At 37.9% G+C, this 18,440-nt stretch overlaps 1 protein-coding gene across 1 annotated transcript; it reads left to right on the top strand.

The window, feature by feature from the left end:
• Positions 1-390: 390 nt before the first annotated feature.
• Positions 391-18,167, top strand: slc30a7 (solute carrier family 30 member 7). The gene is made up of 11 exons (XM_067415791.1): positions 391-591; positions 1,077-1,178; positions 2,770-2,883; positions 3,030-3,117; positions 3,211-3,340; positions 3,622-3,774; positions 6,497-6,547; positions 8,929-9,064; positions 16,778-16,868; positions 17,202-17,351; positions 17,451-18,167. The coding sequence occupies exons 1-11, from the start codon at positions 512-514 to the stop codon at positions 17,496-17,498; spliced, it is 1,143 nt and encodes a 380-aa protein (XP_067271892.1). The 5' UTR covers positions 391-511; the 3' UTR covers positions 17,499-18,167.
• Positions 18,168-18,440: the final 273 nt, after the last annotated feature.

The following is an 18,440-nucleotide window of genomic DNA, read 5'->3' as shown; positions in this document are numbered from 1 at the left end:
AATATTGATTATCCCAGGTAGGCTATATTAAACAGTGGGCAATTTTCCTTATTTTATTAAAATTATATACATAAATAAACAAACAAATAAATAAGCACTCAACTTGACTTTTAAGTAGCCTAATACAATTAAAATGTATGAATGAATATTTCTAAAGGCCTTTTTTCCAAGTCAGAAATTTTCGCATGCGTTTTTTCCCATGGTTTTCATATTCGTGATTCAAAAAATTCGTCACGCACTGAATTGATAAATGGATAGATAGAACATTTAAATAGGCTAGATAATTAAAGATGAATGAACGAATGAATGAATGGATGAATGAATACGACATACATATTAAAATGAATAAACATGAATATCCGTGCGGTTGTTCAGTTCTACACGGGGTCAGTGTCAGTGACATGACGCACGCGACGTCAACGCGAGGACCTTCCGCTCTTTGCGTCCAGACGCTCGTGAAGCCGCAGTGCTGCTCCCAACCCAACGACTACCGGAGACGCTTCGCTGAAAAATGCTCCCGTTATCCGTCAAAGATGACGAATACAAGCCTGCCAAACTCAACTTGTTCGTCAAGCTATCGGGCTGGTTCAGGTAACGACGCTTAAATGTATAATAATTCATTTAGTTTCACTCACAGCTGTTTTGTGTGGCTAAGGCAGTTAGCATGCTAGTTGGCTCGCGAGACTTTATTACAAATGTCTCTTCCATGTATTATTTAGATTAATTACTTTAAATAAGGGAGAATAATTATATACTGAAAAGTTAATTAAACTGTTACAAAGAAGCAGACAGCTTCAGGTTATCGTCCAGCCAGCCAGATGTTAGCAAAGCGAAGTAAACATGCATAATGTTTCTCATTTAGATTTATTACATTTGTTGAAATATATTCCACTGCAAAGTATGTCTATTAATGGTGTATTCACACCCCATGTCATTCCCAGAGAACGTTTTATTTCAATTTACAGTCGTGTATTTGCTTAGCTGTCGGTTTCTATAGCCAGTCTGTCTGGTCCGGCCACTTTTTTAAATGAATCAGTCTGAAATATCTCTCTATTTTTGTCTGTGTTCTTCCCCAGATCAATTCTTGCCGATAAAACCTCTCGCAATCTGTTTTTCTTCCTGTGTTTGAACCTGTCCTTCGCGTTCGTGGAGCTGACGTACGGCATATGGAGTAACAGGTAACAGTAGGGGGCCAAACACACACACACACACACACACACACACACACACGAATATGCCACGTAGATCTAATGTGGGATGAGCTAGTGTGCTTTTGTTTTGGGCCCTTCCTTCTGTTAGACATGCTTTAATTGGAGATTCTCCTATGACCTGTTATCATAGTCTTCTTTTTAAGTGAGAGTGATGGCTGTTCATAAAGTTGATAATATACAGGATGTGGTTTAAAACCAATTAAGGTGCCTCTATACAGTACATGTTCATAATGTTAAACAATACTTTAAATTAATGTTTAACAATGCCATTCAAAAATGCTTTTTAGAGAAGCAGATCTGACTTGGTTTGGAGAAACAGCTGTAATATTCCAATAATACCAAATGCATATTTGGAAAAAGTTGCATTAACCATTTATATGCCGTTGCGTAGTAGGCTAATCACTGTATATTTTACACCATACATACTTTTATCGAGGTTGTAATATTGTTGGTTTAGATTTACAGAGTTGTATATTGTTTTTATTCATATTTCTGATGTTTATTATTAAGTTGTGCGCACTTACAGGAGTTTGCAATGAAAAAGTTTGCAGAAGTTTTTTTTTTATTGTTATTGTTGTTAATATAATAATTTATTTATAATTTATTCACTGATAATATTATGCAAATTACACAATCTCAAATGGGAGTGTAGACGGGGAAGATAATTTATTATTATTATTATTATTATTATGTGATAAATAATAACAATAATATAATGTGTAATTTTTACATATTAATTCTTATTATTCTCATTATTATCAATGCTATAGATAATAACAATACTATTATTATAATATAAAATGTTTATAAACAATTTATTTATACACTGATGATATTATGTAAATTACACACAATCAGAGAATTTAGCAAAACTTTACTTTTTTATTATTTTATTAACTAACAATAATTAGAAGTTATATTTTTATGATTTAGTTTTATGTTGTTGTTTATAATATTTTATTTAATACACTGATAATATTATGCAAGTGAATGAAATCACATAATCCTACAAATGGAAGTGAAGAGTTTATTATTAGTAATAAAACAATAATAGTTTTTTTTAATGAATTTTAACTATTTACTATAATAAAATTATTTCACCACCTGTCATTTGATAATATGCAATTTACACAATCTCATTTATGCTGACAGCAAAGCTTGAAATCTTCTTATAATAGTTATATTAATGATCATTGTCAGTTGATAATTATGAGACTATATTATTATTATTAACTATTTCATATGTGTATGTTTAAAAACCAATATAATAATAATATAAACAAACAAAAGAGTATAAATAAGTTATAATAATCTTGTTTTTGTTTTGTTTATTGAAATGATTTATTTATATATTTAATTTTGCATAGTTTGACCCACTTGCAACCAACAATTCTTAACACCCAAATCTCAGTCATTGTGAACATGTCTTTGTCTTTAAATGAAAGAATAAATAATGTCTAACAAAAGGCGCTACGCAACTCTGACCTCAAAAGGGTGGGACGTAGTTCTCAGGTTTCGTGACAATTGAACAACTTTTTTGTGTTGATTTGATTCTCAGTTTAGGTTTGATATCCGATTCCTTTCACATGTTCTTCGACTGCACTGCACTCCTGGCAGGCCTTGCAGCGTCAGTCATCTCACGGTGGAGGTCCAATGACTCCTTCTCATACGGGTAAGAGACCACCTCGCAACCAATGTACTAATGACACGAGTTTCCTATGAAGGATTTATTCACTTCTGCTTTGGTGGTTTTGACAGGAAATGGTCTGTGTTTAGTTGCACCACTGCATTCTAATATAAGTCCATATTATTTTGTAGGTATGTCAGAGCAGAAGTTCTCGCTGGCTTCGTGAACGGCCTTTTCCTCATCTTTACTGCCTTCTTTGTCTTCTCAGAAGGAGTAGAGGTACATACGATTATACGATTACAGTTCATTTCATTTGTCAAGTGACAGGTCAATTATCTTTTTATGAATGTCGCCATCTCGTCTTATCACCAGAGGGCGCTAGAACCTCCTGATGTGCACCATGAACGCTTGCTGCCGGTGTCTATAGCAGGGCTGTTGGTGAATCTTGTAGGAATATTTGTTTTTCAACATGGAGGACATGGACATTCACACGATGGTGAAGGTAAGTGTCTTGTACAGAATAAGAATGCAGTCTTGTTTTTCATTCTGATAATCCTCATTCACGCTCATCCATGGTTCAATAAGTCACATCAAAATCAGCCTACAGGCAACCTAGGGAGTCAGGTAGAGTCTAATTTAAGTTTCGTTTTGAGCTGTTCACACATTGACGTTACAAAAAGCGATTAGTACATGCTAGTTACATATAGCCCCTTTTATAAAAAGATTAATTGTTGATATGATCTGTTGCTTCTTCATAGATGTCCTCTTGTTTCAAATTTTAAGGTCATGGCCACAGTCATTCTCTATTTAATGGTAGTGTGGGACATGGACACAGTCATGGAGACCACGGACACAGTCATGATTCCAAACACGGACATGATCACGGGCATTCACATGGAGGACATGGCCATTCACATGATGATCCCCACTGCCACGGTAAGACCTCATGTTACCTTGCAAGTCAGTACTGTTATAATTAGAAATGCACCAATTGACCAGCCAGGGATCGGAATCAGACAACTTTCTGCATGATCGGCCCGGATCGTTGTCTTACCGATTCCGAGTCGGTTTTTGTTTCCAGCGGCACAGACAATATGTTCTCACACGCACTCCTCCTCTCACTAAATCATCTCATTCACTCCGGTTAAATAGTGCTTGTATTGCGCATAATTGTACTAATTCCCGCATCGTTCTAACTCTCACCAAAAGCGAGCGCACCACTGATCTATAAGTGGAGTGCACTTAAGCTTGGGCTCCATGATTTACACAATGCAGAAAACACAGTCAGAATCTAGTCATAAAAACGGAAATTTACTGTATAACACAAAATGTCACGGAATTTGTTACATTTTGGATGAATAAATCCAAAGTAGGTTACTATTTTTTAGTTTGTGAATATTAACCCGCAAGAAGACCTACACGAAACCTACATGTTCTGCGTGTCTCTGTATAAATGAATGACGCAGGCGCACAAATGCACGTTTATAATGCACACAGAGCACACGATCGTGTTACTATGATGACGTGAACACATAATCTTCTCTGGTGCTGCTCTGAGAGTCTCCTCATGATCATTTTACCGTTTAATTTAAGAGAACCTATTGTCATATATACACAGAAGCTTAACAAACATCTTCACATGGCAACCCGTCAAAATAAAGGTTCGGTTTAACTTGTGGCAGAAATATATTACTATTGTATAGTGCCATGCATAATTGCATTACTATTATACTGTGTAGTGTGTCTTAATGTAGTACTGTGTTTTATGCCTTCATTTGATTACCAGAAAAACTAAAATAAAGTTTATTTGTTTGTATGTTATTTTACTTGCTTTTTTAAAATAAAAATAAAATTTAGCATTTTAGAAAAGTAGATTTTTGTCTGTATAGGCTGTCAATTATTTGTCTGGCTATCTCCACACCAAGCTCTTTTTAAAATTGAACATTGGTCTGGGGAGTCTGCTGTGTATTTTTTACTGCAGGAGGCATAATAAACACGCATTATTCAAATGACTCTGTATCCAATTGGATAGTCCATCAACCAATCAGACCACAAGAGGCATGATCAATGGGCAACCGTCCAATCATTTTTCTATCTGTCATCGTGTTAAACCCGCCAATAGCGCGCCAGGTGGATAAGCCAGTCTGTGATTTGTTCCTGCAAAAGTGTAACAATCAGTAGAAATTAAAGGGGGGGTGAAATGCTGTTTCATGCATACTGAGCTTTTTACACTGTTAAAGACTTTGATTCCCATCCTAAACATAGACAAAGTTTCAAAAACTGATGTTGGACGTTTGATGGAGTATTTCTGTGTTAAAAATACTCCTTCCGGTTTCTCACAAGTTTCGGAGAATTTTTTTAGAGTATGGGTCGACTTGACGTTAATAGATCGGAAGGTCCTTGTATGGGCCGTACGGGCTCTTCTCCCGGTAGGGTGCGCGCGCGCGTGTGACTAAAGCAAGAGAGCAAATGCACGCCTGTAAACACTCAGGTGCAGATCCAGTCGATCCAGGCGCCGCGCTCCACTTTATTCCTATGGGTGACTTCAACGCTTCAGCACAGCATTCCGGGAAGGCAGCGCTGCATTTGACCCGATTTGAACGCAGAAATGATGGGAAGCTTCACAAAACATCGCTTCAGTCGCGTCGCAAAAGTAGATCTCCACCGTTCACTGCTGTCAGGACTTCACCAATCATACCGAAGATGTGTGTTTTTGACGGAGCGGTCGCAGCGATAAAGGTTCGGTCCTGCTTTGGAAGCAGCCGGTGAGTAAAACTGCTTCAAATGTCTATGCTGTTGGCTATCGTCGCGTGAGTAAACAACAGTAAACGACACGATCGCGTACTTCGTCATTCAAATGCGCTAACGGACTCTATTGTTGTTCTATGTACACTAGTCTGACCTGCAAAACCGTTTTGCTTGCTACTGCTAGGGTTTAATCGCATACAATAGTCCATAAACCGAATCATGTCCTCATAAACTGCACACAAATTTTGACAGGCCACTAAATACAGTACATACCACAGAGACGGACATCCTGCTGTTGCCGTTTCTTCTGTTCAATTTATTTCAGCCTCCGAATCTGATTCTGGATCATTATCTGTATTAGCTGAGATCGATAGCCATGGGTTTCTCCACGCTTGAGGACGTCACCGCTTTGCGCGCTTGTCATTCTTTAGCTCCGCCCACACGATACGCCTCCAGGCGCTCGTTTTTTTTTTCCGGAAAGGAAAAATTTCTTCCCATATTTCTTTTATAAATATAATAAAACTAAAGACTTTTCGGAGATATGAAGCATGCAATACTACTCTATAGGTACTCAAGATTGACATGAGATTGACTGAAACTGAGTGTTTTACCCCCCCTTTAATGTACAGGTTTCCAGACTGAGTTGCCGGGCGATATCAAATCACCGGCAGGTCAGGCTGGGTTTTCCCAGTCTAGCCAATTATAGTTCTTTGAAAGAAAATCGGAATCTGCAAAAATTGGTATCAGAAGACCACACTTACAAAAAAATAATCTGTCCATCTCTAGTTATAATGCATCCGTGTTATTTGGTGTCTTTGTGATTGTGTGTCAAAATTGCACAAGCTATTTTGATACATCGTGATGGTGTCTGGTATAGCATGATTCATTTCGAATCTGTCTGTGTCCTCAGATGACCACTCGCACACACCGGGAAAAGGCTCCAGCAAGCAGATATTACAAGGTATGGCTTTTATGTATGTTTAGCCACCTCCAGATGGCGCTAGAGATCTCTTGTTTAGCATTATTCAGCATGCTTTTAGCAAGGCACCAGAGGTGAAAATATTTACAATAACATCTATCAGGTCTAGACAGCTTTTTCCTCTTTTATTGGTGGTCAATATTTTGAATTTTTAGTAGATGAGGTTCTGTAGTCATAATTCAGAAAATTTTGCATCTTCATTTAAACAAGGAAAAACACTTGAAATGAGTGGTCTAGATCAGATGTGATGGACTTTTATGTGTGACGAAGTGACACCTCTGCCCATCCCAACTTCTAACCTTTGACTTGGGTCTAAGCGGGTTAACACTGACACTAGAGCAAGTGCGGTACACTGTCGCTTTAAATCCCTTTGTCCGAGCTTGTGTGGGAAAGAGCAGAGCAGAGAAAGTAGTTTGTCCCCTTCACCCTGGCACACACAGAGAGAGAATGGATCCTTTGGGAGGCCTGCTCGAGGGAGAAAGAACGGGGCACAGAAGGGAGGACCATGTAGAGAAGGGGGAGGGGAGGAGAGGAGGTGACAGTGCAAAAGGTTACGCTGCCTCCATCCCAGCCGAGGGACTTCTTCACTCCTTGTGATGAATTGCACGTAGATTGTACCAACCTCCCGTCCTGAAGCTCTTCGTGTCAATTTTGGTTATGTTTGGAATGGCATACTAGTGTTCTACTCTTACTTTTTACAAAGAGCTCTTATGCATAGAATTCTTAGTAGATGTGCTAAATTTGCCAAAATGTGCATTACGCAATAATGCACTGCACAGATGACCTGATCTTCCTCTTGACATTACAGTCTAAAGCTTTTGTCTTGCTTTTCAATCTAAATGCCAATGGTTAAGACATTTTTACACAATTCATTATTATTTTTATACAAATATTTGTCATTATTATTTTGAAATCATAAAAATGTATATTATTATTAATGTCCTAAAATAATATTTAGCAAAAATATAATGGAATAATTAAATAATAATAATAATAATAATAATTATTATTATTATTATTATTATTATTATTATTATTATTATTATTATTATTAAGATAATAATAATAATAATATAGTATCATTATGAGATGTAAATATTTATTATTATTATTGATGTTATTTTACAAAATTCAAACGTATATATATTTACTAAAAATAATAAGTAATTATCTGACATTAATTTGATTAATATCTGATTATCTGAAATTAATATTTTCATTATTATGATGAAATTAAAACATTATTTTTATTATTATTATTAAAGAAATTTATATATATACACAAATACAATTATAATAAAAACTATTATTTAACAAAATTGAACTTTTGTAATGCATAATGTAACTATATTTATTCTATTTCATTATTATTATTAAATTAAAATGTGTGTATTTTTAAGATAAAATATTTTCATCCATAATAATTGAATATTTTGTTTAACAAAAATAAATATTTTCTTGTCATTTCCTTATCAATTGTCTACTGTTCCGCTTACTATTTTCTTGTCTTAATTGTAGGAAGTATATACTGCATAGTATTTGGTAAATAGTAAGCTAGTATTCTATTCCTGAACACAGCCGTTGTGGCTGGTTATGAGGACGCGATGAGCTCCAGCATTCGTGTTATTCTTCTAGTATTTGCTTTGACCACAGTTGGACAGTGTCTTCTCTTATTAGGGAGTTTGCTCCATTACTGCGGCCATGCTTTCTGCGAAACTGAGAGTAACCGCAAGTATGTCATCTCATTCTGAGGAAAGGACTTAGTGGACCGTCTCATGGCGTGCCATCTCACCACAGTCCACAACTATTCTCCAGTGTCGATCAGGACAGCCAGTAAAGACCTCTGAGTTCAGGAAATGTTAACTAACTGACTTCCACTGCATGTTGGTTTTAACATAGAAGCGTGTGTTATGATATTTTCTGGAGATTTTGTCAGGTTGACTATTCATTCTAGGATGTTCTCGAATTACCTGTTTGTGGAATGACATCATCAGTTTGAGGGTTACCGCTAGACACTGTATCCCAGACAGCCAGTTCTGTCCACAGTAGTCATGTTTAAATATGAGTGCTAGCAAATGTTGTATCTCAGATACAATATTTACTCAATATTATGGCTTTTTAAATAAATCCAAGACTATTTATATAGACAGAAGTCCTACTTCAGGGCTTTTCAAACCTGTCCTGGAGGGCCCCCACCATTGCACCTTTTCTATCAATCCTGTATCTGTATATTACAGACAGCTGCTTTCACATTTTAAGTATTTTTGTATAGAATTTTTTATACATGTATAGTTATATTAATATTATGTATAAATCAATGCTAATTTGAGATATCGTAAAATATATTTTTGTCTTTATTGCAGGAGTTTTTCTTCACATTGTTGCGGACACATTGGGCAGTGTCGGAGTCATCATATCAGCCATTCTAATGCAGAAATACGACCTGATGATCGCCGACCCTATCTGCTCCATGCTCATCGCACTTCTTATAGGAGTGAGGTGAGTACGCACACACCTCGGCCCACGCTATTATGAGCATTGACCTCTCTCGACTCAACTCAAGACATCCTCCACCCTCAACCCCACCCAGAAACCCTCAACAGCACCCAACACAGATCATACAAAAGCCACTTCACAGTGCCCTTTACTAAGAGCCCTGTGGAGCCGTTGGCACTCTAGCCGGGTGAATTACAGGATACACGCTCAGAGGGTGGAGCTCAAGCTCAACATGTGGCAAAGCCAGAAAACCCAGGACTGGAGTCTCTCATGTGGCATTTTTCAAACAACTCCAGTCAAAAAGGGAAAATGCAAGCTTGCCTTGCATTCTTGTACCTTTGTTCGCTTTTAAACCTACCAAACCTATCATTCCTTCTGCATAATCTCGGAAAAAGTAGTTTTATGGTGATGAATAGGCATTATTTTTTGTGTGTGATGTAAATGTGTGTAAAGGCTGTGTTAACTTGAGCAGGAATACTGTGTGTGCACCATGTTTAAATTGCAGATGGCCTGTTACTGTGCCTTACTGTGCTTCAGTGAAATGCCATCGTTCCGATAAAGAACGTGGCCCCTCTTTTCAAAATGCAAGAGTCTTTCCAGTATATTCATCTCTTCTCTCCAACCCCCCCTTCCTCACTCTTGTCCTTGTTTGAGGCTTTTCTTCTCCCTCTCTGGAATGTGGTTGCGATATGTGAATGTTACTTCAACAAAGGCATCTTTTAAGATGGATTTTTCCTTCTCTTTGTTTCTCAAAGATGGGAGCTTTATGTCATCGAGCCCCAGCTTAGACATTTTTTTCCCCTGTTCTTGAGTTTTCCATGCAGTTGCAAAGTGGCAAATACTAAGAATTGAGGCTAAGACTATGGACTCTTTCCCACATTGCACCTGCTTGATAACGTCTCGGTCTCATTCAGGTGCAATCTGGAGGCTGATCTGGTATGGCACAAGCACAAAGGTATCACACAAAAATGGAAAGCCATTCAAAAACAGATAATTAAAACGGTTGCAAACCAGAACAGAGCCTATCCTCCATCTCGTAAAGTGTGAGACTTCACGTTCATGTGTAGAAGTTATGTATTGTTTACTCATATCAAAATCTGTCAAAAGACCCGTGTATTGTTTTTTCCAGACCTCAGATGAAGCAAAGTTTCTGGCTGTGTTCAGAATTTAATACTAGCATACTGGACAGTATACACTACTTTTCAAAACGCTTGGGTGTTGGTAAGATTTTTATGGGGGGTTTGGTAGAAGTCTTTTCTTCTGACACTTTAGATCAATTTAATGCAAAAAGAAGTATACTGCATACCGTCTGCTACTCTTTACAAATATTATGTGGAACAGTATAAGTCAAATTGCTTCATTATGCAATGATAAACATTCCAAACAGTATTCTAAACCACATGACCCAAATTAAAATACATTTTTCATAAAATGTTCATTACATTTAGTGTAAAATTGGTCAATATATGTGACCCTGTCTGAGAAAACCCTCCTAAAGTCATTTTTTTGTGATTCACTGTTTTCTACATAAAATCATTCTACATAATGTAAAGAACATTCTGTTAAAATATTACCTTCAGATCTCTAATATTAACTGAGTTTGGCTATGTTAAAGATTTGCTGAGTTTCGGGCTCAGAAAATCCTGTTTTTGAGAAATTCCAATGTAAACAAGCTTATTTTTTAAAACTGCAACACATTGATGCATAATTATCCTGCATATTAGCCATATACCACATTAAAGCTGAGATTCTGCCATTTTCGGTGATATATGACACATTTAAGGAGAACATTCTTAAAGGTTTGTAAAACAGGCTTATTTATTGTGATGCATATGTTCAAAAAGCACAAAAAGGGCTATCGCTTTCTCGACTGTATGTTAACTTAAGGCATATTCAGACTATGTCTGCTTGGATACTCATCAAGATGGACATGTTGACATAGGCTACTTCTTGTGTGAGTTTGTCCGTTCAAGCGCAAGACTATAGTTAGTTGCGCGCTGTGAGACGTGCATGTGCGAACTTTCGGATGACCGCACGGAGACAAATCTTCTTACATCGCGATCGCACGTGAGTTCTCAATTGCGTCTTCTGGCTCTACACCCGTATTCATATTCGAAGATACGGCAGCACTCGCATGCATTGAACAAAGTTTACTAAGAGAGACCGTTTGCCCACGTTTTTCTTTTATTATCGCTGTTGTAATGTATAACTGAGGAGCCAGCACGTGTATCTATCGACAGAAACATACATGAAGCATTATTTTCAAGTTACAACCTATATAAAAGATGCTTCATTAGATGTGAGATGAAACGCGATGCAAAGTCCCTGCTGAAACCTTTTACGCGGCACCTCGCACACCCCGGTTGGGAAACACTCCATTAATCTGACGCACCACCATCCACAACATGTTTTATATTGACACATAGCAGGCCTAATATGACTTTAAATTAAGATGGTTATTATTGGCACAATGTTGAGCTACAAAACAAAGAAGAACATATTAAAATATTGGTGATGACATGAAAATATCTCACCAGACATTTGAACCTGGCTTAAGTTGCAATGACCTGTTTGCAGCTCGTGCCGTTTGATATTAATGTCTTTCTCTTCCTAATGGTAAAAAAATAAGTTCCTGAACCGATCTATCATACGAATCAGCTGGTGTTGTTCTGATGAAAACCCCCTGAGATGATTAAAATCGACGTTTAGGGAGCCCGCATCCGATATTTTTTGTGTGCAAAAGTATAAAGTGTAGTGTCAATAAAATCACTAATTTCAGTATTTATAATGTTATGAATTAAAAATTGAGTATTGTATCTCAAACCCATTGGTATAATTGATCATTTACAGCAATAAACACTAATTACCTATTTTCGTCATGTTTATGGCTATGGCACTTTGACGCTCAAAATCTCATAATTAAATTTTGCGACTTTCACAGACGGTTTCACAGACGGGGTCACATATGAGTTTAAAGTTAAATTGAGGATGTAATAACTTCTTTGTCAGCTCAAGCACATTGCATTGTGGGATTGCTGTATCTGTGTTTTTGTCCATTTAATGATGGTCAGATGGTACCAAAACGGTTTTCGACCCCATTGACTTTAAATGGAACACAAAGTCAAGTACCACGACAGCCACTTTTCCAAATGTAGTAAGTCAAGGGTACTTAATGCAAAATTTACATACTAAGTACAGCATACAAACTATATACTGCAGAAATAGTAATATTCTAGTATGTTATTCTGAAAACAGCCCAAGAAAAGTGAGGCATTATCCAGAACCAGGCTTAAATGGATAGTTCACCCAAAATGATAATAACCCCATGATTTACTTACCCTCAAGCCATCTTTGGTATAGACTTTTTTTCTTTCAGACAAATACAGTCGGAGTTATATTAAAAAATGTCCTGGCTCTTCAAAGCATTATAATGGCAGCCCAAAGTTTGAAGCCCAAAAAAGTGCATCCATCCATCCATTATAAAGGCCTTCTGAAGTGAATCAATGGAAAAATATCCATATTTAACACGCTATAAAGTAAAATATCTAGCTTCTGGTGGACCGCCTTCCATATTCAACTTACGGAAAAAGCGTAGCTGGCGGGATGTATGACGTCAGACGTAGAGAAATCGTTTTGAACTGCGAGAGGCATTACACTTTTTGTTTTGGCCAGTCATTATAACGCTTGGGTTAGCCAGGACATTTTTTAATATAACTCCGATTGTATTCACTTGAAAGAAGAATGTCATATTCACCTAAGATGTCTTGAGGGTGAGAAAATCATGAGAATTTTCATTTTTGGGTAAACTATCTCTTTAATGTGTTTGGGGAAACACACCTGTTATGTATAGATTTATTAAACGCATGATGTTCTAGTGTGAAAGATGGTACTGTGGACCAAAGCATGAGTTCATCTGGAACTCTAGACTCTCTCATGCGTTTGAACTTCATGTCTGTGTACGTCTGGCACAGCAGAATCATTTATTGTTCGAGTCTTGAGAGTGGTGGACCATAATTGGCCGTGTGGAATGTCTGTGCTTCTTCGTTTGATCGTTAAGATGGACTCTGCTTTGTTTGGACAGCGTTTTTCCCATGCACTCCACATTGTGAGATTGATATTCTCTGCCTTATTTTGATCCAGCCGTCCTGCTCCGTTGTTTGACCTTTCGTGAAGAACTTCTCCTTCATCAGCCGCACCTGAGTCGTGACCCATGCGTGCAGGACTCCGCAAAAGACCCCCCGCTGTACGCGAACCGGGTGTGTTTAGCTAAGGCCGCTCTGGGTGCGGTAGCCTTGCTTTAGGGGGATATCTGGGTACGGCTGCATCGGCTGGAGCTGTCTTGGTACCCTATGATTAGTTAGAGGGAGTGGAGGAGTCCTGCTGCTGTGACCTACAGCAGTCCCCCACCACCAAAGTCTTCCAAAGACCGCTAATCGCTTTGGGTCGCAGCCTAAAGCCTGAGGAATGGGCGCGCAAAGAACGTTAACAGTAATTAACATTTGTTCTGGGTGTACTAAGCTGGGCCTTTTGAGGATGGATTCATTTGTCAGGCCTTAGTGCAAATGTGTTTGAACGGCTCTCCAAAGCTGCTTTTGTTGCGTGTTACTGTGTTATTCTTTGATGTACTGTATTTTTGCACATAATGTGCTTTAGCGCTGTGCTGCATGGCTACTTAATGCTTTTTTTCTTCTTCTCCAGAATTCTTATTGATGGCGTTTAATTGGTGGAGAACAATCCACATATACATGCAACATCATTCACTTTATTTTAGCTCAGCTGTGCATATTAAAGCAACGGATGTTAAAGGTTAACTTTTAATTTCATATTAACTGGAAGGTTCTAGCTCATATTGAGCATATTAAAAATATTTAATTTGATTATTTTTGTGTAACATTTAATTAAAAATATAATTTAACAAAGAAATGTTATGCAATAATTTGAAGATTTTATATACATATATATTTACAATTTTATATTTGCTAATTATTATTTACATTTTAATATATAATCACTTATAGAGATATATTAATTGGTAAAAAAAAAAACTAATTTAAATTGAAAAACATACATAAACGATATACCAGTATATATTATTATTTTGTTTATATATATATATATATATATATGTGTAAATTAACTATGGAAGTATTTGTTGTTTACGTAGTATCTTTTTAATGTCTTGCATTAATTAATATTTAATATTTTACTACATTAATTTAAAAAAACTATAAATATATAAATCATTAAATAAACAACTGAATGAGAAATATTAATTGGAAAATGTGCTTAATTGGTATACAAATAAAACTTTTTTTTTTTTACAGTTTCTTTTAATCCTTTTGGTGAAATGCAACATGATGCATCCGTGTTACTTAAATTGTCCTATTAATCAGATTGGACCACTTTTTACAATCAGCTGTGTGGCAAGAAATTATGTTTTAGTAGTATTAGTAATACTTTTTTGTAAAGTGTTGGTGGAACTGTTTAGATGGTGTTCAAAAGTCTGTACTATTAAAAATGTGCCCTCGAATCCAGACATGGGTTTTTATGTTCAAGGCCTAATAGCTATACGATCCTGTGGTTTCGACTATAACTTGAGTGCAGTGAGTGGTTCCTAGCAGTAAAGAATCTGAAGTCTTTTGTGGTAGAATCCCAAGAACTTCTTGTCCTAGAAATGGAAAAGTTTGTTAGGTCCTTTTCCATATAAATCTAAAGTTAAAAGTACCTGCAGTAATTCCTGCTGTGCTGATTCAAACGCAGACTGCAGTAAGGTCACCCCATTCCTGCGGTGGTTCTGGTGTCATAAATGCTTCTGCGCTCCAATTAGACACTCAGGTTGTCTGGGCGTGATAACCAACCATTTCCATGTGGTTTAGAAGTGCTTTTACTCTTGACTCCAAGCTGGTTTCCAAAAAAGTCCATAGGTGATTTACATTCGTCCTTGCAGAAATATTTTATCCTGATTGATTGTCACCCTGACCTAGGTGGTGACATTTTCGGTGTCACTGGCCAACTTAACCTTGGCTCTCACACGTAATTGTATTTTGGCTGGCTGAGTCACTAATGTAACTGCATTACGGGGCTTTTGGGGCAGGTTAGCGATTAAGCGCCAGTGAACGGTGAGTAAGAGTGCCTCCGTTTCAATGAACAGGAAGGTGTGGAACAATAGTATGATGTCAGAGGTCTGAGGTACCCTCATCCAGTACTTTCCTGTTTTCATTTTATCCTCTAAAAGAGGGACAAACAGACCGGTTACAGAGAGGAATGCACAGTGGCCAGTTTTATGATGACTTGTCAACTTTCTGTAGGTTTTTTCTATTGTTACCTATCATAACCATATGTTTCCATTGACATATACTATGACATGTTCTGTGATGACATGCTATTATATTTAGCATTATATTCTTACATTTTCTTTATTTAATACAGCTTTTCTAACCTAATTTGAATTAAGAGACTACATGGAATATTAGTATATACTACATTAAAATAATGATATATGTGTTCTAATCTGTCAGTCTGCCAGTAGACTTTCCCTGTGTACTCAATCTAATGGATCCAAAGAGGGATGAGACCGATCAATCAGGCTCTGGTTTCATGTTCCTATATGGCATTTGTAAAGATTACAAGTTTGTTCAGTTGCTTGGTAAACCACAGTCATTTTGTGTGTGTGGTATTAACAAAAACGCTTGCATGCATTTCAATTTAACACGTGCATTAAACACATTACCTAATGGCGCTTGGCCACAAAGAGAGCTGAGTAGTCAGCAAAGCTATGGATTGGTCTGGAGAGTAGTGCTAATATTACTCATCTATGCTCTTAAAGTAGGGCAGTGAACGTCTGTGGCACCTGGTCCATTCAAAGCCTTGTGAGTAACATGATTGCAGGTTTTTTAATTTTATTTTTCCAAACAATGTTTGGGCAAAATATTTTGAATGCGGACATTGTTGCCGTGTTGACTTTTTAGGAAGGGCAAATGTTCTTTGTTGATGCCACATTTGCTTTTCAACTTTGCAAAAGTTTTACTGAGACAACGATCAGCTTCTCCACTTTGGCGTGTCCCAAGCTGAGGCTGGGGTTTCAGGGAGGAGTTCATGAGAACATGGGGGTGATAGAGTAGATTAGGGACCGGTAAAGGAGTCCAAACCAAGGAACCCTCTAATGGTTCCCAGATGGAGAAGTGGTCAGGCCTTTAAGGTTTGAAAGAGGACTGATGACTTTGTAAGATGCTGGCCTAGCCAAGACCTAGCTTTGATGGGGCAGAAACGGCTGACTGGGTAGGAGAGAAATAGTCTTAGTCCTTCCTAACCAGTCGACCGTTCCTGCCAAGTGATTCTTCTACAGAATGAATGGGTTTGGATGTCTATCCTAGTGTGTGTGCAGGGTTGCTCGCCGGCTCACGCTCACTACAGCTGTTGGAATGACATCAGCACAGCTCTCTGCTACTCCACCCCAACTGTAAGATGGGCAAGTTTATGTTGGACCATGTTGAGCATGCTCTGAAATAATCAAGACAAACAAGAACTCTTTTCATTAGGATTATGACAGAATTTCCTCTCCTCAGCTTTACAACAAGATTTCAAGCTGTAAAATCACAAACCGAATCATACCCAATGACGTCTTTAATGTGTGGCGTCCCTTCCTGTTGCCAGAGTTTGCCTTGTGCTTGGCGCTCCATTGAGTTCAGTCATTTCTCACTTTCCTCTTTCCCACAGTGTGGTTCCTCTGCTCAGGGAATCCATTGGGATCTTGATGCAACGGACGCCTCCTTTTCTGGACCATGCCCTTCCTGAATGCTACCAGAGGGTGAGTCGTTTCCATCTCCTGTTCTTCATATTTGGCTACTTGGTTGGGCAGAGTTTCAGGATAATCTAGGATATCAATGAATTGTAGCCAAATTGTCCCAAAAATTAACTACCTAACCAAGTAGCCACATTAGAAGATTCTAGAATTAGACTGCTCATTGAGGGTTAGAACTTGCTGCAAGATGGTGATGCAAGGTTTTCGTTAAACATATCTAGATAACCAAGAAAATGTGGCCATGACACCTTAATGACCGACAGAATCTCCTCAATTTGTCCCGTTGCAAGAGCGCAACAAACTGAGGTACCATTTCCTAACCGGTAACGTTCTTTGCAGGTCCAGCAGCTTCAGGGTGTCTATAACCTCCAAGAACCTCACTTCTGGACTCTTTGCACAGACGTCTACATCGGCACACTCAAACTCCTCGTGGCGCCCGACGCAGATTCTAGATGGATTCTCAGCCAGACGCACAACATTTTCACACAGGTGGGGACTGTTGGAAAATATGGCTTTAACAACTTCATCCCACTCATTAAAGGTCATTTCTAAGTTTCCATGACATGATATTTTCTGCCCTGTGCCCAGGCTGGCGTCAGACAACTGTACGTTCAGATTGAAGTGGCTGCCATGTAGGAGTCCAACACACTTCTCCTGATCTTTGGGAGTCCTAGGACCAAAGGCCTTCTGTGCTGCTGTGGGGAAGTTCTCCACCTCAACCCATCTCTCTGGGTTTCTGTCGCTCCACCTCCATCTTGGATCAAGATGGAGCTGGTGCAGTCCAGCAGTCTGACTCCACTCTTGCCAGAAAACGCCAACAACACCTGACCAGCTACACCAACCTAATCTTTCAGAGGGAAGCAAGAACTTGCAACATTTTTTGCACCCTCTAGGTTATTTACAGTTCCCCTGCTTTTTATTTTTTACGATTCCATCAAAACGGTTTCTTTTTCTCACAATTGTTGCCCTTTTCCATGATCAGAATGGGGTTTTAATTATTGGTGGTATGAATGTGGAGTTCAGTGGACATTTGTAAAAAGAAAGAAAAATAGCAGTATGTGATTCATTGACTTTTTTTTTTTTTGTACATCATTGTCTGCTTTGTTTCGGTTGCACAGTTGTAAAGAGGTCCAGAATTTGTTCGCTTGTGCCATTATGTAAACATAAACAGATTTGCCTGCATTTCTTAAGTGCCTTTTTAAAAACAATCATGGACAATCGCTTGGACCGCGTTTGATGGTCGCATGGATGCGACGAAAACTGGATCTTTATGAGTTCTGTCTATAATTAAAACATTCCTTTGCATTTGGCTTTGCTGGTTAATGCATGGTGTATGAACAGATTTTTTAAAACCTCATATTGACAGAATGACACGTAAGCAGCTGTTTACAAACATACAGCTAATGACATGCATGGAAATTGTTAAACAATTGTTCATTTTTTTTATGCACAAGAAGGTAAAAGCCTCAGTAGCCAAGTCTGACATATTTGCAGTAAAATGTCAGAGGCTATTACTGTTTATTTCCTTTCAAGTAATAGGTGGAAACAGTTAATCAAGATCGGTTAGTCCTGTCTGGA

This window comes from Pseudorasbora parva, chromosome 14 (assembly GCF_024679245.1).
Source record: "Pseudorasbora parva isolate DD20220531a chromosome 14, ASM2467924v1, whole genome shotgun sequence".
Lineage (NCBI taxonomy): Eukaryota > Metazoa > Chordata > Actinopteri > Cypriniformes > Gobionidae > Pseudorasbora > Pseudorasbora parva.
This window is presented reverse-complemented; position numbering and strand designations above follow the sequence as displayed.